General features: G+C 42.1%; 1 protein-coding gene across 5 annotated transcripts in view; it reads left to right on the forward strand.

The window, feature by feature from the left end:
• AKAP9 (A-kinase anchoring protein 9) overlaps positions 1 to 21856 on the forward strand; it is a 687299-nt gene that overhangs the window by 652559 nt on the left and 12884 nt on the right. For all 5 annotated transcript variants that reach the window (XM_029588843.1, XM_029588844.1, XM_029588845.1 and 2 more), the window contains 3 exons: positions 861 to 969; positions 9632 to 9811; positions 14818 to 15018. In XM_029588843.1, coding sequence (XP_029444703.1) covers positions 861 to 969; positions 9632 to 9811; positions 14818 to 15018 — 490 coding nt within the window. The remainder of the gene's footprint in view (positions 1 to 860; positions 970 to 9631; positions 9812 to 14817; positions 15019 to 21856) is intronic.

Here is a 21856-nt window from a genome sequence, read left to right on the forward strand (position 1 = left end):
GAGCAGAAGTAAATATCTGCAGCTAGCAGCACACTGCAGCTGCTAGATTTAAAATATGGATTTATGCGCATAAATGTTGACCCCCCCCACCCCAAAATACCTATGACACCCCCTAACTCCGCCCCTTTTTTTTACAAGTTGGTTTGCTTGTGCAAGCGCATATATGTACATAATTAGTCCATTTTAAAATGCTAGTTGCTTGCACTCGGCCCAGATGCTCATATATGTGGTCCTTTTAATGTAAGCAACTATTTTAAAATTCACCCCTAAGTTTATATCTTGAAATTTTGGATTTAGGATGGCTGACTGGCTGCAAATAGAATGCTTAGATATTCTTCAGGCATAACAGAATTTTGATAATCATTATTTAAAAGCATGGGAAAGTTTTTACAGTATACTTCCAATTTCTTTATTTGAGAAATTGAAAGTTATACACTATACTCTGAATTATTCTTAATATAGTTGCTTTTTTTATTCCTCTACTTGTATTTGTTCTAAACTTTCCTCTGGATGCAGTTATAAATGGTGACATATGTTGTTAAGTGATAGTATTATCTTGTGTTTACATGAGCTGTTATGGCAACATTTACATCTTTTATTACGGAATAGATGTGATATGAATACAAACATTGTTAAAAATTACATCATTGTAAATTCACTTCCTTTTGCGCTGTTTTGATCTATGTCTGTACTATTTGGTTTAATTCGTTGTTGGATATATCACATTTTCATAAATAATAGATATTTTTTATGTTTTGATATTGTAGAAACTGTAGAAAACTGCCGAATTCTTTTGAAGTATAGTTGTTCTATATTGAATTTGGTTTTCTTTTTAAATCTCTTTTTTTTTTTTGTTAAAGGGTACCATTTGAAGCAGCAGATGATGGAGATTTTGTTTGGTCTCTCAACACCATTCAAGATGTTCTTTCTCAATTGAAACAGTTACCAGGGTTATACCTTCTGGGAGAGGTTTGTTTTCTAAATTCACATATGTATAAATATATATATCAACTTTTATAACCCTTGTTGCAACACACAGAAAGTTTGAGAATGTTTGAAATACACTTATTGTTGACAAAATTAGATGTCTTTTTCTTCTCCAATTACCAACATAAAATCACTTCCTTTTTGTTCTTTTTTCTTTTCCAGTGCGAGCTTTGTTTCGGCGCTTTGCTGCCTAAGGGGAAGTTACTTCCAATCTTGTACTGTCTATACTTACATTCTTCCACTTTCGGCACTATCTGTATTCTGTACTCCTTAAAGTATTGTCTACATCATTGAAAAAGATTTTGAAAATATATGTACTCAAAAAAACCAAATATATAAATATACTCTAGTATCACCATATTGTACCCTATTGCAACTTTTACTTCAGCATGATTCTTATCCTGTATGCAGCTACCTCCCAAGTGGAAAACTCAATTTTAAACAGATCAGAAATGTTAATCTATAAAAAAGGTTTACCACATCAAAAATCACCCCAATAGTATTACCAGAGTCAAAGTAATCATATTAAAACAATTATTTTTACCTTACAAATCTTCAGCCATCTTCATATGATCACAATAAAACATTTCGTTTCCATCTTCTCAGATTGAAAAACTGGCATGTGACGGCAACCCTGTCTTCTGCTTATTTTATAGCCCTCCTAGTAAATTGCCTGATTCAAAACCATCAATCAACCACAACCTGCTCTGTCAAATTATCAAAGATCTAAAATAAAGGCTCCCCATTCAATATCCCAGTTAAACACTCTTGTTTGTCAGGTATTTACAGTAAAATTCCACCTATCTTCTTTTAACAACTGCCTTGGTAAATTCCTGCATAACTACAGGAATATAAATGATCAGTAATAAATATATATATATATATATATAAATCCTCAATTGTATGTGATTTTTATCTCCCAGTGCTCCACTAGAGGAGCATCTTGACATTTATTTCTCAGACAACTTTTATGTTCTATAATATGCGTTTTAATTATCCTTATGGTTTTGCCCACCTAATGTGCACAGGCAAATGGTACACATTTAGAGCAGGTTGATGTATTATGTAAATATGATTTAACAGTAGGTTAAAAGGATGAATAAATGCCATCAAATCCTATATATATGTAGAGATACTATACTAACCACATTAATGAGGACCTAAAAATTTTTGCCCAACTGCTATTGGCCAGATTCTGAAGATTCTAACATATCTTTTAAAATTCACTTTCAGTACTCAGAAATCTTGCCCCCACTATCTCAGAAGATTCAGAACCCCAGGAATAAATGGATTACAATGGGCTCTGATAGGATTAGAAGCTTGACAAAGAGACACCCACTCTCACAAAAGATACTGTACAAAATGCATTTTCTATATTGGAAATGAAGATGCTCTAACAAATCGATAATAAATTGGTATCTAAAAAAAAAGTATCTACCGAAAGCATATAGAAATCCCACAACACTAAACGTTCATAGCAGAAAGCTCCTTGTGCTTTGAGACTCTGTCATCAGAGGCACTAATCTAGGAATTCATTTAAGGGGAACACAATAGTTAAATGCCTTCCAGGATCCTCTGCTGGTAGAAATGTAAACCAAGATAGTCCATGCAATTAGTGAAGAAAGAAAAGACTGTAAAACTGATGTTGTCGTCCATTTGGGGACCAATGACCTTGCTAGAAAAAGTATCCACACAGTTCAGAGAGATTTGAATACTGGGGAAACAGATTGGGCACATGATCAAGACTATTGCTTTTTCAGAAGTGTTACCTGTTCATGGAAAAGGGAAGGAAAGTCTAATACATATAGACAACATCAGCACATGCCTCAAAACCTGGTGCATGGCTTTGAATAGACTGGGGGTTGGGGTTGTGTATGGAACAATGAAAGACTATAAGGTAAAGAAGCTTACATCTGTCAGTGATCATCAGACAATATGGTTTGATATAGGAGCCAGGAGGGAGAGAAGTCTCTCCAAGATCCATGTTTTAGATTTCAAAACTACAGTTGATAAAATAGGAGACATACCTTCAGGAGGAACTAGGAGACTGGGAAAAGATGGGAGAAGTGGATCAACAATGGAACAAATTAAAAGGAGCTATTGCTAAGGCAATAAATCTCTATGTAAGAAAAATAAGCAAAAGTAAGAGTAAAAATAAACCTATTTGATTCTCAAAGGAGGTGGCTAAAAAAAATAAAGGCTAAAAGATCAGTGTTCAAGAAATACAAGGGATCCCATATAGAGGAGAACAAGGAAGAATATTTGGTGAAGTTGAAGGAGATGAGGAAAGAAATCAAGAAAGCAAAATGTCAAGCGGAAGTAAGGATTGCCAAAGAGGTTAAGCGAGGAGACAAAACATTTTTCAAATCTCTCAGGAGAGGAGGAAGGCCAGAGGTGGTACTGTAAAACTGAAAGGAGACCAGGAGCAATGCATGGAGGGAGATGAAGAAATATTGAACAAATACTTCTGTTCGGTGTTCACTGAAAAAAGTCTTGGAGAAGGACCATTGTTGCTTGACAGAAGAGCAAACGCAAGTGGGATAAACACAGCCCCATTTATAGAAGAGAATGGGAAGAACTAGGAAAACTGAAAGTGGACAAGGCCATGAAGCCGGATGAGGTATATACCAAGGTCCTAAGGGAGCTCAGAAATGTGCTGGCTTGTCCACTGAAATACCTGTTCGATAGATTCCCAGAAACGGGAGTAGTGCCATGAGTGGAGAAGAGCTATTGTGGTCCCTTTTCACAAAGGTGGTAGCAGGGAGAAAGCTATTAGTGTAGCTGCGTTTTAAAAAAAAGGTTTGGACAAGTTCCTGAAGGGAAAGTACATTAACTATTATTAAGGTAGAGTTGCAGAAATCCACTGCTTTTTCTTGGGATAAGCAGCTTGAAACCTATCCCTTGGGATCCTTCCAGGTACTTGTGACCTGGCTTGGCCACAGTTGATAACAGGATACTGGCTAGATGAGCTTTTGGTCTGACTCAGTATGGCAAGTCTTATGTTCTACAAAATGTGAATGGGGAAACTCGTAAAAAATATTGAGAGAGCAAAGAATGTACCAATGATGTATAATTTTTCACCTGGCTAGAACAATTTGAAAACAGAAAGACATGTCAGCCTCTCCTTCTGCATTTTTTTGGGCTATAACAAATCGCCATTGCTAAAAAGCACTTATTTGAAAGTCTATTTAATAACCCTCACTAGGTAACCTTTTTGAATACATTTTAAAACCAATTCATCTGTCTGCATTTTATATTCTGCAGTAGTTGATTACACAATCACCAAAGGAATAAAAATTGTCTCATTGTAATGTAACCTCTCAATGACCATGGAAAGTGACTTCTATAATTAAGAAGTGTATTTCTATCTGTCAGTATCTTATAAATGTAATTATCACCTGGTCTGTAAGCTTAATAAGAATATTCAAAAAGGAATTTAACAAGGATTTAAATGATATATTTCAAATGAGGGTCTCTAGAAATCAGCCAGAAAAAAAAATCTTTATAACTCCATGTCCTCCCAAACAATAACTATCAATATATTGCCGCCTGATTTTGATAGATGAATAAATACAAAGTTCCTCAAAAAAGTCTGCTATATACTAATAACATAGAAATGACGGCAGAAGAAGACCAAACAGCCCATCCAGTCAGCCCAGCAAGCTTTATTTATTTATTTATTTATTTATTTAGAGATTTTTATATACCGCGGTACGTATAGGTATACATCACCTCGGTTTACAGTAAACAGTAATATTAGCAACAGGCTTTACATTAAAACAGTTTATACAATAATTAAACAGTAAAATAAAATAAGTTGGCAACAGCTTTTACATATAACAGTTTATAGAGTAAGTAAACAATTTGCAGCTTGCGGCTTTACATAAATAATGTTTCCATTATTTTTCTCATACTTATCTGTTACTTATACTCATACTTATTTTTCTCATACTTATCTGTTACTCTGACCACTGAGGTCAGGGCCCTTATTGGTAAATTTTTGATTCTAATTTCCTTCCACCCCCGCCATTGATGCAGAGAGCAGTGCTGGAGCTGCATCAATGTGAAGTATCAAGTCTAATTGGTTAGGGGTAGTAACCGCCGCAATAAGCAAGCTACTCCCTCGCTTATTTGTTTACCCAGCCTGTGTACTTTAGTCCTTGTTGGTTGCCGTACTATAAATCCTCTTTTCTTGAATTCTGTAGGAACAGTAAAATCTACAAAATGCTTGTCCAAATATTATTGTAGAACTGTCAATGCCTCTTCTTGTGGGATGTTTGAATATAATGCTTCTTTATCAAGCGTAATCAACAAACTACTTGGCTTTAAATCAGACATGTCTCACAATTGACTAATCGGGTCTGCTGAATCTTAAACATAGGACTTAATCTGAGGGACAAAAGCCTGCAAATGTTTATCAGCAAACTTAGATAAAGGTTCTAAAATTGAGCCTAAACCAGAAACTATTGGATACCTTGGAAATTATCAAGACATTTATGAATCTTTGGAACAATATAGAAAACTGGCACTAGAAGAAACTTTTCTATTAAAAAAAATCCTGATCCTTAGATGTCAGAAAGCTCTCCCCCCTTATTTACCAATTGATCTATTTCAGATTGTGTGCCTTGAGTTGGATTTTTGATAATCTCTGTTAATAGATGTATCAGTTATTTGCCTCTGAACTTCTTTCCTATACTGATATATCCATAGCCACTATACCTCCTCTCTTGTCTGCTAGATTGATTATTATAAAATCATTCTTAAATAAAGACTGAAAGCTTGCCATTCATACCGAGATAAATTCTTATAGAAGGGACAAGGTACATTCAACAGCTTTTCTAAATCATGCAACACTAATTGTTCAGAAGTATATTCAGTATAACCAGATCTATAGTCGCTGGTAGAATCCATTTCATTTTGTGCCAAAATAGATATATCAGACAAGAATGCCAAACATTATGAGTTTAAGAATACTAAACTGATCATATTTTACCATGGGTTCAAAAGGCAAACCCTTACCTAGAACCAACAGTTCCCCTTATGACAAAATCCAAGATAAGTTAAACATCAAGCTATTTAATTGAATGGAAACTTGGTCTGGACAGAGCAGTATTGGCACACACTACCTCTGGATCTTGTCTGATTGTGACCTAATGTACCCCCTCACACCTGCCTCCTCAGTGATATAAAAAAGCCAAAGCAAATGACAAAGAGGAAGGGGGAACATATTTCTGCTCCTTCCTCTTCACCTGATGATTCATCAAAAGATCCAAAAAATGTTACTTCTTTCCATATAATTTTTGATTCCTCCATGAGTAAACAAATCCCTATACCTATGTTTGAAATGTTTATATGTTATTTATATATATTTTTTGTTAAGTCTGTATTGGCATAATAAATGTATTGAAATATTTATTAGTTATAAAATGTTCAAATTATAGATGGAGACTTTTTTGTGTTATATCTAGTATAGTGAGCCTAACCACAGTTGCCTTTGTCTTTGCCAAATAAACAAATTGCTAAGCAATGAATTTCACTATTGAAGTCAACAGCAACCTTTGTAAATATTCACAAATTTCTGTGAATAGACATGGCAAAACCATGGCTGTCTGAAATATTGACTTTAAATACAGTTGTCTGTCTATGTCACAAACAAATGGAAGTCTTGTTCCAATTTCATAACTTTTACTGTCAGATTTACTATCTTTGACTGTCACATAAAGGGTTGAAGTAGCACAAATTTGTTCTCAATCTTTTATTGCAAGGACCATTGTCCTTTTTAAATAATACCTTATTTCTATATAGGATCTTACATTACCATATAACGCCTAGCAATTCAGAAATGTATGCCAAATTTACTGCCAGTTTTTGCAGCTAGATTATGTGATAGTTTCCCTAGGGTAAAAGGAGAAAAAACAATCTTATTTTAGTATTCAACCAAGTTATTTTTTATTTTTATATGGGACTGTAAATTAGAACAACACAGTTATGGATGCTGGAAATTGTCACGGTTAATACATTAAGTCCAGTTTACCTGGGTAAATGTTCAGGCACATCACACTGTTTAAGATCTATGACAGAGAGCCTGCTTTGCATTCCTGCTATCCAGCTGGCTGCTAGACAAGCAGAGCTTCCTCTATCTTCCAAGGGAGCTTAAAGAATTGCCTACCATGTCCATTTTCAGGACAACGCCAAAGACGTAACTGCTCCCTTGAAGTTTTTAATTCTAGTATTTTGCAGTATGTTTACAATTTATGTATGGTTCATGTGATTTGATTTTTATTGAAAGCTTCATAGGGGCCAAGTATTAGCAATGGTGTAGCATAAAAGATAGTTTTGATAAAAATATTAATTTGCAATTACAATAATAGGGTTGAGTAAACTAAGGCAAATGAGATTAAAGATACTCTTCAACCTGACCTACTTCAAAAGTTTACTAGTTTGAGCTGGTTCCAGAAAAAATAGTGAAAAAAATATTAAATGGAGAAAATAACTTGGGATAAGGTTTGCTGAGCCTGTCAGAGAGCAGCATACTTCTGCAGCATGTGTTTTTCCAATTTCCACTGGAGGTTAGAGGACAACATAGGGTTGGTCTGCAGTAGAAACAAGTCCTCATAGCAGTGAGAAAGTAATTTTTGAGTTCTCTTTGTTTTTGAGAGTGGTTCTTGCTATACCACAGCATTTTGATGTATTGAGTTGCCTAGATATAAATGCTGCTTCAGGAGTTAGCCCTGCCCAACAGACTGTGGCAGAGCCAGACTAGTAGATCCCAAGGGCCAGGAGGCAATTCCTAGTCCTGTGCTCTGAACAATGAAACACTGCGTGCTCCACGCCATCTTCCAGTGATACCTTTTATAGAATGAAGGTCGTTTGCATTGTTTACTTTCTGCTCAGGGAAAAGTACATTTATACAAAATAAGTTCCTTGTTTGGAAACATATTGAATTGATATATTTACTTTTATCATGTTGCCAAATCACAGTTTACCAAGTACATGTGCTCTGTTTACAAGCAAATTTTAAAGGAAACTAGCATTTCAAATATGAAAAGACTTGGAGCTTAATAAAGCAAACTGCCATATTCAGAGGTATTTATTGTAAAATGGACATCATTAAAGACTTTTTGACCTTCTAAGTGATGAAAATTCTAAAAAGAGGAGTTGATTTGTACACTGCAGTCTCTGCTACCTGCATTGTACAAATCAACTCCTTTTTGTCATTTATAAGATCTAAAAGTCTTGAATAATGTCCATTTTACAATGGATACCTTTGAATGTGTCTGCAACAGCACCACCCTAACCCCAGCCCACCTCCTGAAAACTCACCCCGAATCAAAGAGCCCCCTTACAATGGTCCATATATAGAGTATCAGACTGAGCCCTATAAAGAATCTCTCTTTCTCTCTCACTTGCTCTCACCAGACTCCTGTGCAGGCTGAGGAAAATTTAGAGTTACACGTGTCAGTTCTGGCTCCGCCTCTGGAACACCCATGCCCTGCCCCTTTTCCACCTACTTTTTCTGGGCACATGTACCTCAATGTACGCGTGCTGTTTTCAGCTTTTTAAAATCCACGTAGCTCCTTCGCAACCCACTTACGTGTATATGTGGCCGTTTTTGTGTACGCAAGGCTTTTAAAATCTACCTTATTGTGCATTTAGTACAGACACTCAGGTTAATTTTAAAATGAACACGTGGGTGCCTATACATGCATGTATGGGCACGCGAGCGGAGATACACTGGAATTTTAAATCATGCATGCTCTTGCATAGGTATGATTTTAAATATGCCTACTGCACTTAAGAATGCTCCTAATTTTAAAAGGTTACTCGAGCAAACCTACTTCGTATATCTTCTATGGGACTCTGCTGGCTTTAACATGGCAGATGAGACTAGGGGGCACTCCATGAAGTTAGCAAGTAGCACATTTAAACTAATCGGAGAAAATTCTTTTTCATTCAGCGCACAATTAAGCTCTGGAATTTGTTGCCAGAGGATGTGATTGGTGCAATTAGTGTAGCTGGGTTTAAAAAAAGGTTTGGATAAGTTCATGGAGGAGAAATCCATTAACTGCTATTAATCAAGTTGTCTTAGAATAGCCACTGCTACTACTGGTATCAGTAGCATGGGATCTATTTAGTGTTTGGGTACTTTCCAGGTATTGTAGCCTGGATTGGCCACTGTTGGAAACAGGATGCTGGGCTCGATGGACCCCTGGTCTGACCCAGTATGGGAATTAAGCCTAGGTCCTCCATGTGGCAGTGCACAGTACTTGCTACATGCCAGCTCCACATTTCTTTAAAGGAACATTTCAAACTACTGATTGAAAAGGAGAAAACTGTGCTTTTCTTCTAAGTGTGTAGCAGCCAGCTATCTTCAAACCACATGTTGAATCTGTTAGAGAGCATACAAATCAACAGTAGGTTTAGTACATGTTTATAACACTGCTGGAAAAAGTTCTCTTGATGTGCACCAAACCCTAAATCATAGAAGAAATAACTTAGGTATAGGGTGAGGTATAATGCTGTATTATATTATAAAAAAGCTAGGATGATATACAACATTCTGCTATGTATTATTACTTTTGGTCTGTCACACCAAAACTGGTAAGGTAAACTTTCCCCTTATTTATTGTCTGTCTTCTGTCAGAGTTCATTGCCACCAAAAGGATCCTGTAGTTCACTGACTGAAAGGTTGCTATACCAGAATGCAGAGCTGACAGGGTATGTGAGCAGACTGACTGAGGAAAAGAATGATTTAAGGAATGCACTAATTAAACTGGAAGAGGAGCTCAGAGTTTATAAACAGAGAGGACCCTCTGGAGATCATGTAAGTCCATTCTCAGTTTGCCAAAATAATAATAAATTACTGCAAAGCTCTGCATATTATGTTGTTTGAAAGCATGTCTTAATTTACATGTGCATAAGTATAGTGTCATGTTTGTGTAATAGCAAATGCTTTGATTAAAACTGGTTTCAGCCTCTTCATTTAGGAGGTATTTGAGTGGGATATTGAGTGTTATCCTCTACCCCCTCATCCTCATCAGAAGTAGGGATTTTGTCATCATCCCATACTTCAGAGAGCCTAAAAGCCATAACCAGCATCCCAGCCAAATTCTGGGAGGGTTTTGACTTCATACAGGAAAGCATAGCCAAGTTCACAGTATCCATGTCTTGGAAAGGCTATGATTTTATGTAACCGATTGGCCCAGAATAACCTCATGCACTTGAGTTCTCAGCATAATCAGAAATGGATTCAGATTACATCTATTGAAACCTCCACCAAATTACCTCGATCATTGGGATTCACTTAGGACTTGTCCAATAGAGGGTCGCGCACCGCATTAAAGTCACCTCCCACTATCAAAGTATGTGAGGAATAAGGAAGTAAAATTTTATTAATCTCACGAAAAAATCTTGGGCTATAAGTGTTTGGAGCATACAGGTTGCAAAAAACCATCGGAGTACGGTGCATCTCAGTAATGAATATAATATATCTGCCCAATGGGTCTTTAATTTCCCGTTGGACGGTCAGAGGTAGATTTTTATGAATCAAAATGGCCACACCCGCCAACTTGGTGGATGCAGAAGCATAATGCACCACCCCAACCCAATATTGGTGCAACATTTTATGCTCCGTATCGGTGAGATGTGTTTCCTGTAAAAACACCAAGTCGGCCGACTTTCTCTTCAATCTGGTGAGAATTTTCGTCCTCTTAATGGGAGAGTGAATACCACAGACATTCCAGGAGACTAGATGAGTCCCCTGCTTAGCCATTCCATAGGGAAAAACACATCAAGCATGTTGGTTTCTTGCTAAGCAAAAGAAGGGGGACCCTCCCAGCTGGAGTCCTCCTTCCTACTACATAGACCGGTTGCATTTTAAGAACATATCCACGCACATACCATAATAGTAGAGTGAACCATTCTAGCCCTCCCCCACCCCCCCAGTTCCACTTCTTCCCCTTTAATCATTAACCCCCAATACAATTGAGATCACTACCATGCCAACAGATCGCATGTCTTCGCTCCAGCCCCATCTAAACAAGAAGGTGGTAAGGCAACGAAGGTGTATGGCATAAAGAAAAACTCCATACAACCTTGCCAATAGTGGAGAAACCAGAGTATAAGGTCCACCTGTTAGAGCTACATGTGATCTGAGATAGCAGCCTTAGAGAAGGCACTGTCTGCATGTCCAAAGTCACTGGGCCCTGGAAAAAAACATAGGCTCCTCTCTAAGAGGATTGTGGCAAAATTCAGTGCCCGAAACAGCGCATGCAAGGAAAAAAAATAGTACAGGGCTGCCTCTTTATAAACCAGAATAGTTCCAAAACAACAGCAGCTAGCGTTCACCAGCTCCTTAGAAACTTATATGAAGGCGAATCAATAGCTGCTCCTCAAGAGGTATCTCCGTGTGTCTCACCAGTGCCATTTGCCCCCCAGTCCTCCCGCTCCTTTAAAAATGTTTTAAGCTCTCCCACTGCAGAGAACCATTGCACTCCATCAGGGGCTTGCACTCGAACTCTGGCTGGATATTCCAGGACTGCCCGGATCCCCATCACGAAGAGCTTAGAGCAAAGAGGGGCGAACGTCCACCATTGGGCAGCCAAAGTCACAGAGTAGTCCTGGAACACCAGCACCTTCTTGTTGTTATATGCAAGGGATTTCCCACATCGCAAGGATTGCAGGATTTCAGCTTTATGAGCAAAGTTAAAAATCTTTGCAATTACCACACGTGGTTTGTTTAAGCCTGCCTCTTTGGGCCGCAGCCTATGCGCTCTTTCTATCCGCAGGGGGCCGTGGGAGGACGATAGGCCCAATTCGCAGGAAAGCCATGTCTCCAGAAAGGTAGCCAGGTCTTCATCCTCCAGAGCTTCCGGTAGCCCCACGAAGCAAAAGTTAGAGCGGCGCGAGCGATTCTCCAGGTCATCGAGTCGGTCAGCCTGCTTAGTCAGGGCCACTTTCAACTGAGCTAGCTTGGTCTGGGCCGTGAGAAGGCCATCTTGTGTATCTGACACCCTCTGCTCTACCTGGTTAAATCGAGCTTCATAACCCGCAAAGGCTTCAGGAAGGTCAGTCAGTTTAGCTGAAATTTTTTTAGTTCAGGTTCCAAGGCACCTACCACTGCCGCCTTGATATCAGCGGTGGCTGCCGGGTGTGCTGCATCAGTGAGCACGATGTCATCTTCCGGTAGCAAGTCTGCAGAATGGGCCTTCTCTTTATCCCTGTCTTTCTTCGCCACCTGCGATGCCATTTGCGCCAGAAATAAAAAAGGTAACGAAGCCGTGGTGTACTGGGGAGTAGCCGGTATCACCGATTTCACCAGTGGGGCAAAGGAGTCGCTGTGGATAGGGCTGGATTTGCAAACACGGATCCGAGACGGGAGCTCACGTCCGCTCTCCTCAAAGCATCATGTGATCTCCAGAAAATATGATTTTAAAGAGAGGTGGTTTGTCTTCTAGTGTGAGGTAAAGACCCTAGACCAGTGATGGCGCACTCCAGTCTTCGAGTGCTACAAACAGGCCAGGTTTTCATGATATCTACAATGAATATGCATGAGAAAGATTTGCATGCACTGCCTCCATTGTATGCAAATCTATCTCATGCATATTCATTGTGGATATCCTGAAAATCTGACCTGCTTGTGGCACTCAAGGACTGGAGTTCGCCATCACTGCCCTAGATCATTTTGTTCTGTTGCACACAAAAACTGCTTGAATATTTTCTACATCTTTTAAATTCTGGTCTGAAGACTAATTCGTAAGAATTTATGTTAGTGCAGTTGTGGCTTATCACTAACATGTTGAAGGTAAACCTATCTGTATACAGCCTTTAGCTGTCAGATTCATACAGGACTTAAGTCATTTGAAGCCACCCATAGTATCTGACTTGTACCTTAACTGGTCATTTGTTGTCATAACATTATTCCTTAGGCCATGTGTCCACAAATGTGAACTAGCCTTACACAATTTGAATTGCAAAAGACTTCTATCTGGAGGAGACTGAAGCTCTTAGAAAGTCCACTCAACTTTTTGATTTTGATTCCAATAAATCTGGAACTGCTGTTGCCAAACGGAACCTTTTTAATTGGATAGCAGATTGCATCTCTTTCTGTTATGTCCAGACAGGCCTGTCTCTGGAAGGACATGTCAAGATTCATAGTGTCAGAGCTATGGCAGCGTCCATTTCCCACCTAAAATTGACCTCCATGGTGGAGATTTGTAAGATTGTGACATGGAGTTCAGTCCATATAGTCACATACCATTATTGTTTAGATGAAAACTCCCAGTGCAACAGTAGTTTTGGACAGTCTGTCCTGAGGAGTTTAGCATCCAACTCAGGGCTGGGTTAAGACATGTGGGCACCTTGGGCAGGCTAATATTGTGTGCCTCGTCAATCGTATATTTAGTGTGCCTTACAGGTTGGTGCCCCAGGCAGTTGCCTGGCTATCCCACCCCTTAATCCAGTCCTGAGCCAACTCCTTTGCCCCTAATACCCATTATTACTGTTTTCCAGACTGCCATCTTAAAAACCAGTTATAAATGATAATGGTTTGTTGCCACCAGAAACACTTGCCTGTTGGCACTGTTTTCCTATTTATTTATTTATTTCAAATTATTTATTAATCGCTTTCCAGATCAAATCTTCCAAAGCAGCTTACAACAAAATAAAATTTTCCCCTTTTTCATTGAAGGCATGTGTAACTAGGGATTTCCCAACTGTGAGGTCTTCACATCCTACTTGTCCTTGGAAAAATGCAAAAGTTGCTTACCTGTAACAGGTTTATTCCAAGGACAGCCAGATGTAAGTTCTCATAGAACCCACCAGCCTCCCCTTTGAATTGTTCCTATATATTGTTAGCTATATTAAAAACCAAAGGGGCCCCGCAGTATGAGATGCACATGATCAGTAGAGCGTGCCAAAAGCTTTTAGATGCTATAAAATAAACTTCACCAGCCAGGCTCTGTCGAATGACATCACCCATCTATGAGGGCTTGCATCCTGCTGTCCTTGAACACCTGATACAGGTAAACAGATTTTTGCTTTTTTTATGTACATATACTGTGCTTGATAAAATTGTATGAAAAAAAACCAAGCAGGAGAAACTGAAAGCCAATTGACAGGAGATAACCTACCGTGGAAGAAGAGTGGTTTGGAAGTGGATTACAGCTCGAAGCCTGGAAGTGGTCCCTAGCATTAAAATGGTTTTTTTTGCCAGATTTAGGCTGATTTTCTCTTCATTTTATCTCAATTTCAGCCTGACTTTTTTGTTTGGAAGGTAAACCCTAAAAACTTCAGGAATTTTTAAAAAATAAAAACAGAGAATTCAGAATGCTAATGGTAATCCGGTGGCTAAGGGGTATTTCACTGTTTGATTTGTCTTTGTGCAGCAGAAACCTTCTTTACTCTACACACACAGAAGCTCCTTAATTGTGAGATGGCAAAGGGTAAAACTGGACATCAAGAATCTATGATGGGAAGGGAGAATGGGCAAACAATTTGGGGTAGACTGTTTTGGTTGTTATCTGCTGTGATATCCTATGTTTGTTCTTTCATCTTTAAATAAACTACCACTTGGTGTCTGCTTCCATCAGTGATTGCTGTCCTACAGTTTGTGACTTCACAGACTCATTATCATGCGCATAGTTATGTTACACATATGTTGTGACTGCCAAGGAGGACTTAGGCCATGCAACATGAGTGTGACTTAAATGAAAATAGTATCAATCACTGATGAGAACGATACACAAAAAAATAAGTACATTTAAAAGCATTTTGCCCTGTACTGGTTGAAATGTAAATATTATGTATGAAAAAAAGATCTGTTCTCTTCAGGTTTGTAGACATTCTCTGGACAATGAAGTAAATGTTGATGCACTGCTTGCTTCTGAAAGAGAAATCTCAAGCAAGGAAAAACATGCCCTCCAAAAATCCCTGAAACTGGCTGAAGCTGAGCTGTCTAAACTAAAAGCTGATCTGAGGAATGACTCTTTCCTGCGAGATCTGGGTCCAGATTCTGAAAATCTGGCTCTAAAGGTGAGAGTGTTTTCATATAATTGTACTCCCTGTGAAAGACCTTAATATTAGGACTCAAATGTGCCGGCCCCACCATCTTGTCATGTAGTTTAGGGATTCTAACAATTTTCTTTTTATATGAGGGAGACAGCAGAATTTCCTTACCAGCTAAGGAAACTTTAGCTCTAAAGTCTGCTGTCTCCCTCAGTTTTCTCAGCCGTCTGCAAAAGCATCATCTCCTCCTTCCCCCTACCTATCCCTCCTCAGTTTTTTTATACTTTACAGTTGGTTACTGCTTTGAAAACACCACTATTGCAATACAATCTATAATATATATTCTGGAAACATCATCCATAGCTTATTTTGTACTGACATGATGAAGGAAGCATAACACTTGAAAACTAGTCGCAAAAGAATTAAATTAATCCAGTAGTAAGGAGTATGCTGAATCAAAACAATCTAAGAACTTAAGACGTTTGAAGATAAAATGTTCAAACATTTCAATAACTAACAAAAAGATGATAAAATCTTGTTTTTTTTATTCAGTACTAGACATTTTTTTATTTCACTTTCACATTACTTTCACTTTCATATCACTCTGCTAACACATCTACTACATCCCACCCTCCTTCCTGTTTTCCTGTAGGATATTAAGTTTGTCCAATAAAATGGTATTGCAGGGGGTCACGTGATGTCTTGCACGGGGTAGGATGTGATTCCCCTTGCTCCGTGCGCCCTTTGAATGTTGTCGGTCTTTTTATGTGTGCTAGCTAATTTATTTTTAATCCTAACTACTATGGGACCTGCTCTTCAAGTATCAAGGGTGCATTTTTGAGGTATGCCTGCTCGATTGGCAGGGAAAAATAGAGAAAAAATGGAAAAGGGGAGACTCCGTTCTAAGGCCTGCAAAATGGCGGACGCCACTGCGGCACTTGGAGCTCCTTCTCTATTGGGCGCGGCAAAAGTGGAGCTGCAGTCAGCGGTGGTCCGCACTTGAGCCCGAATTTAAGGTTTTTGATAGATTGGACTGCGTTTCCGACAAGATGGCTGCATTTGTACTCGCCTTGGGGAAGTGGAAGAGCGAGTGTCCGCCAACCAAGATGCGATTGAACAGCCACGGCAGGGATCACTGAGGTACAAGTGGCAATAAAGAAGCAGGAAGACCTCAAAAATCGATCCAGACTAGTGGGCCTACCCGAAACTAAGCTTGCCTCCTTTTTGGAAAAATGAATAACATCAGAGTTGGGCTTGAGCCTCAAAAGAGGGCCTTTGCGGATCAAATGGGCTCACAGGTTAGGAGCACGTCAAGAGTGGTCTGAATGCCCATGGGTAATTATTGCCCGCTTTCCTAGCGTGTAGCCAGATGGACTCAGAGTCAATGGTATTGTGCTCTCCTGATAGCAGATGGGAGACGGAGTCAGATTTCAAAGCTGACATCAGCCTACATATACCCGTGCAGCATGCTTAGCTCTTCAATATTTCTCCGTCTCCCATAGCAGATGCGGACATTATCCAAAAGAGAATAGTGTAACATAAAGAAGAAAGAAAATTTACTTTTAAGAAGAGAGCCTCGCTTCTCCTGCGGTGAAACCTAACGGTCCTTCCCACAGTCGAGATTTTCCCGAGGTCGATTCGATATCACTCAGTGGGTGAAGATTCGAGCGCGGCGATGACTGTATGTCCCTCTCCTCCCGCAGCTGGAGACTGCCCGGCACATGACCGGTAAGCGCCGAGACCAGGTAAGGTAGAAACCTTTACTTCTAAGTCTCCGGTCCCCAAGGCTCGAACAGCCGTACCAACCTTCCTCCGACAAGGTTTAAATCGGGTTGAGCAGCCTTTCTCTGGCTAGGCCCTGATCTGGTGCGAGAGTCCACACACATGGAGACCCTCGGGGGGGGGGAGGGGGGGTCGCCATCTTGTCGCAGGGGTCGTTGGCTCCCTCTTCCCGTCGGTACATGCGGAGCAGGCCAGAAGCCCGAGGCACCTAACTTGAGCGCTTCCGTAGGGATACACGTTTAACTGCGTGCACATCTCAGTTGTGCGCACAGCGGCACGCACAACTAGGCTGCGCGCATAACTGTGCCACGTGCACAAAGCCCGCCGCCTGCACACACAACTTGTGTGTATGTGCTGTGCATAACTTCTGCGCTCCCGACGCGCACAACTCTTGCACTGACGAGTTTTTGAAGCCCTACACGTGCACAAACAATGGCACCTCCATCCAAGAAGGCCAAGGGACCCTTCGTTTGCCCAGCCTGCCACCTTAGAGCTGCACAGCCTGATTTAGAATCCCTCCTGTGCCAGCAGTGTGAACAGAACCAGGGAGAACCAAATCAAGACCTCCCACAGCCAGGAGCGGGATCCGGAACCACTGATGATGGCACCCCAGATCTAACTATGTCCAACTCGGCGCCCCCACAGGAAAGTTCTTCTGGGGCTGCCACTTCAATCCCTCCTGGTATCAACATGGAACCAGGAACCTTCTCCTGGGTAGAATTTTTCAAAGGGCTGCAAACCTTTGTCCAGGCGCAACCAGCCCCAGCTGTCCACTTGCCTCAAACTCCGCCGGAAGCACAAGCCCTTCTCAGCACCTCCCGAGGCTCTTGAGACATGCCTCTCCTAACCAAGAGCATCTTGGATGGGGATCCAGACACCTCAGATGAGGAAACCAACTCCCTGGAAGAAGGGGAAATCCCCCCAGGGATGGAGCCATATCGGACCATGCTCCAAAGACACTGGGTCTCCTAGACACGGACCCTACATTGGAACCGAAAAAGAATCCCATGTTGGTGTACATCCATAAAGCCTCATGCTATTTTCCTATGTTGGAGCCCTGGAATGGAATGCTCCAGAGGCCAGCTTTAAAGGGGATAGGCCCTAGAAACCCTATACCCACTGGAACCCACGGCCAAGGAACTTCTACGCTCCCTAAAGTGGAAGCTATGATCTGTGCTATCTCAAAACGCACCACGATCCCTGTGGAGGGAGGAGCGGCACTGAAGGACGCCCAAGCCAGACGGCTGGAAGCCATCCTTAAGCAGTCCTTTGATGTTTCAGCAATGACGCTACAAATTGCCTCCTGCTGCGCCTTGGTGGCACATTCCTGTTTGATCCTCTCCAGAGACGCTACCACGACCAGAGAAGCGATGGAACCTGCGGTCTCCTTTCTCACCGATGCTACCGCAGACCTCGTGCGCACATCATCCAGAGGTGTCGCCGCCGCAGTGGCGGCCAGAAGACAATTATGGCTCCGAAATTGGTCGGCTGATGCGACTTCTAAGGCGAACCTCACAAAAATGCCTTTTAAAGGATCTCTCCTGTTCGGGAGCGAACTGGAGAAGTTAGCCAACAAATGGGGCGAATCCCCAGTACCCCGATTACCTGAAGACAGGAACAAAAGAACATATCAGCGCTCCTCCCTCAGAAGAACCAAGGGTAGAGGATCGCAGCGTTTTAAACCTTACAAGAACACACAGTCCCAAGCACCTCGTACTTCAGGAAGGTTTCAGTCCTTTCGGAACAAGCACATTAAGAGAGGAGCAAGCTCAGGGGCAGGCTCCGGCCGTGCCCCACAATGAGAAGATGCAGACCTATCCACAGGAAGAAGACATAGGGGACAGACTTACCCTCTTCTACCAAAGATGGGTCAAAGTAACATCGGACAAGTGGGTCCTAACTATCATTCGAGAGGGGTACTCCCTGGAATTCCAAAGCATCCCCCCCAGACAAATTTATGAGATCACCGTGCCACTCCCACTCCAAGAGACTGGCAGTGGAAACTACACTAGCAAGACTACTCAGCCTGTAGGCAATAGCTCCGGTGCCCACTTCTCAGCTAAATACTGGCCAATATTCCATCTATTTTATCGTTCCCAAGAAAGAAGGAACATTCTGGCCCATCCTGGATCTCAAGGTCGTCAACCGCTACCCGAAGGTACCACACTTCTGCATGGAAACCTTACGCTGTGTTATAATGGTGGTATAACCGGGAAAATTCTTAACCTCCTTGGACCTATCCGAAGCCTACCTTCACATCCTTCACATCAGGACCACGAACGCTTCCTGCGCTTTGCGATACTGGGCAATCATTACCAGTTTCGAGCACCACCCTTCGGGCTAGCTACTGCTCCCAGAACCTTCACCAAAATTATGATGGTACTAGCGGCAACACTAAGGAGAGAAGGAGTTCTGGTACATCCTTACTTGGACGATTGGCTGATCAGAGCAAAGTCTCTGGAGGAGAATCGCCACGCAATCACCAGAGTCAAGAACCTACTACAAGAGCTTGGGTGGGTCATGAACACAGCCAAGACCTGCCTACAGCCCTCCCAGTCACTAGAATACTTGGGAGTCCGGTTCGATACCAAGCTGGACAAGGTCTACCTTCCCCCTCCAAGGAGAAGGAAACTGATGGGTCAATTGCAAAACCTGTTGAACTCGGCTCGCCCCAAGGTATGGGACTACCTTCAAGTCCTCGGCCTCGTGACATCAATTCTGGAAGTTGTTCCATGGGCAAGGGCCCATATGCGACCACTACAATGCTCCCTATTGTCACGATGGAATCCAGTGTCCCAGAACTACTCAATTCGCCTCCAGCTACCGACAGAGGTTCGGCATCAGCTTTAGTGGTGCTACAGGAAGAACACCTAAGCAGAGGCGTAAACCTATTCGCACCTAAGTGGATCTTGCTCACTACGGGCGCGAGTCTGCGAGGGTGGGGAGCCCACTGTCAGGAACTAACAGCCCAGGGACAATGGAACAAAGAAGAGGCGGAATGAAACATAAACCGCCTGGAAGCTCGAGCGGTCAGACTAGCCTGCATGCGATTCAGTCACAGACTCCGAGGCAAGTCTGTCAGAGTCATGTCGGACAATGCAACAACTGTGGCCTACATCAACCTTCAGGAAGGAACAAAGAGCCAGCAGGTGTGTATGGAAATAGACCCTCTCATATGGAGTGGGCGGAAATAAACCTGCAAGGGATTTTGGCCTCCCACATCGCAGGAAAAGACAACATCTCAGCGGATTATCTCAGCAGAGAGAGCCTAGACCCGGGGGAATGGTCGCTGGCGGAAACAGCCTTCCAGCTGATAGTGAATAGATGGGGTCCCCCAGCCATGGACCTCCTAGCAACTCGTCGCAATGCCCAAGTCCCCAGATTTTTCAGCCGCAGATGAGAACCACAATCGCAAGGAATCGACGCTCTCGTCCAGAACTGGCCAGAGGAAGACCTCCTGTACGCCTTCCCACCCTGGCCCCTACTGGGCAGGGTGATTCACAAGATAGAGCACCACAGGGGACTAGTCCTACTAGTCGCCCCGGATTTGCCAAGAAGACCATGGTACGCGGACATGCGAAGACTATTGGCGGGCAATCCTCTGCGTCTACCGCCATACAGGGACCTTCTTCAGCAGGGACTGATCTCCCACGAAGACCCGGTTCGATCCTCTCTTACGGTATGGCCCTTGAGAGGACTAACCTAAAGAAGCGCAGCTACTCAAAAGCCATGATTGACACCCTGCTCCAAGTTCTCCACATCTCTGTCTTACATACGGATACGGATAAGGAGAATATCTGAAGACCGCGCCCTCCTTCCAAGGACAGCCAAGATTCCCACGATCCTAGAATTCCTACAGGATGGCATGCAGAAGGAGTTGTCTCTCAACTCCCTCTAGGTTCAAGTCGCAGCACTGGCCTGTTTCAGGTCCGAAGTGGATGACATCAGACTATCAACTCATCCTGATGTGTCTCGCTTCCTGAAAGGAGTCAAACAACTCCGGCCACCACTAAAGTGGCTGGTGCCTCTATGGAACCTCAACCTAGTACTAGACTTCCTAGCAGGGGGGTCCTTCAGACCAACAAACGGTCTGTCTCTACGCCTCTTGACCTTAAAGACAGCATTCTTGATCGCAATAGGCTCAGCTTGGCACATCTCCGAACTTCAAGCATTATCCTGTCAAGAACCGTTCCTTAGGTTCACCCCAGGCACCATACAGCTGTGTACGGTACCATCCTTCCTTCCATAAGTGGTTTCCCAGTTCCATATGAACCTGACCATATCCTTACCATCACCAGATGAACACAGATTCAGAAGACTCATGCCTCCTTCGCCACCTGATTGTCGGCAGAATCCTAGTCCGATACCTCAAGAGATTGGAATCATTGCGCAAAACTGATCACCAGTTCACAGCGGGAAGAAACAAGGGGAAGCGGCATCGCGGGCGACCATAGCCCGCTGGATCAAAGTAATTAATGCAGCCTACATAGAGGCAGGAAAACCACTACCTCTACAGGTCAAGGTGCATTCTACAAGGGCCCAGGCAGTCTCCTGGGCTGAAACCAGGCTGCTTTCACCAGCCGAGATCTGTTGGGCAGTAACATGGTCCTCCCTACACACCTTCTCCAGGTTCTACCGCCTGGATGTCCAAGCCAGGGAGGATATACAGCCTTCGCAAGGGCAGCACTAAGTGGGACACGGGCAGCCTCCCACCCGGTAGGGGAGTAGATTCTGTACATCCCATTGGTCCTGAGTCCATCTGGCTAAACGCTAGGAAATGGAGAAATTACTTAGCTGATAATTTCATTTTCCTTAGTGTAGACAGATGGACTCAGCATCCCTTCCACGGCTGCTCCAGAAATAGAGAACCTTGGATATCAAATCTCGAGACTGTACGGGTAAGCCACGGCCTACCTCTATTTTAAGACACCCACTGTTACTTAGGTGTCGGCGTTTATTGTTTCAGTGCACCAGCAGTCTCCAGTGCCAAAAAGTTCTTATATATATAATCAGTTGAACCAGTTCAAGGTTAATCAAGTATTAAGCAACATATATCCACACTGGCTTTTCGAAGAGAATACTG

This window comes from Rhinatrema bivittatum, chromosome 2, assembly GCF_901001135.1.
Source record: "Rhinatrema bivittatum chromosome 2, aRhiBiv1.1, whole genome shotgun sequence".
NCBI lineage: Eukaryota > Metazoa > Chordata > Amphibia > Gymnophiona > Rhinatrematidae > Rhinatrema > Rhinatrema bivittatum.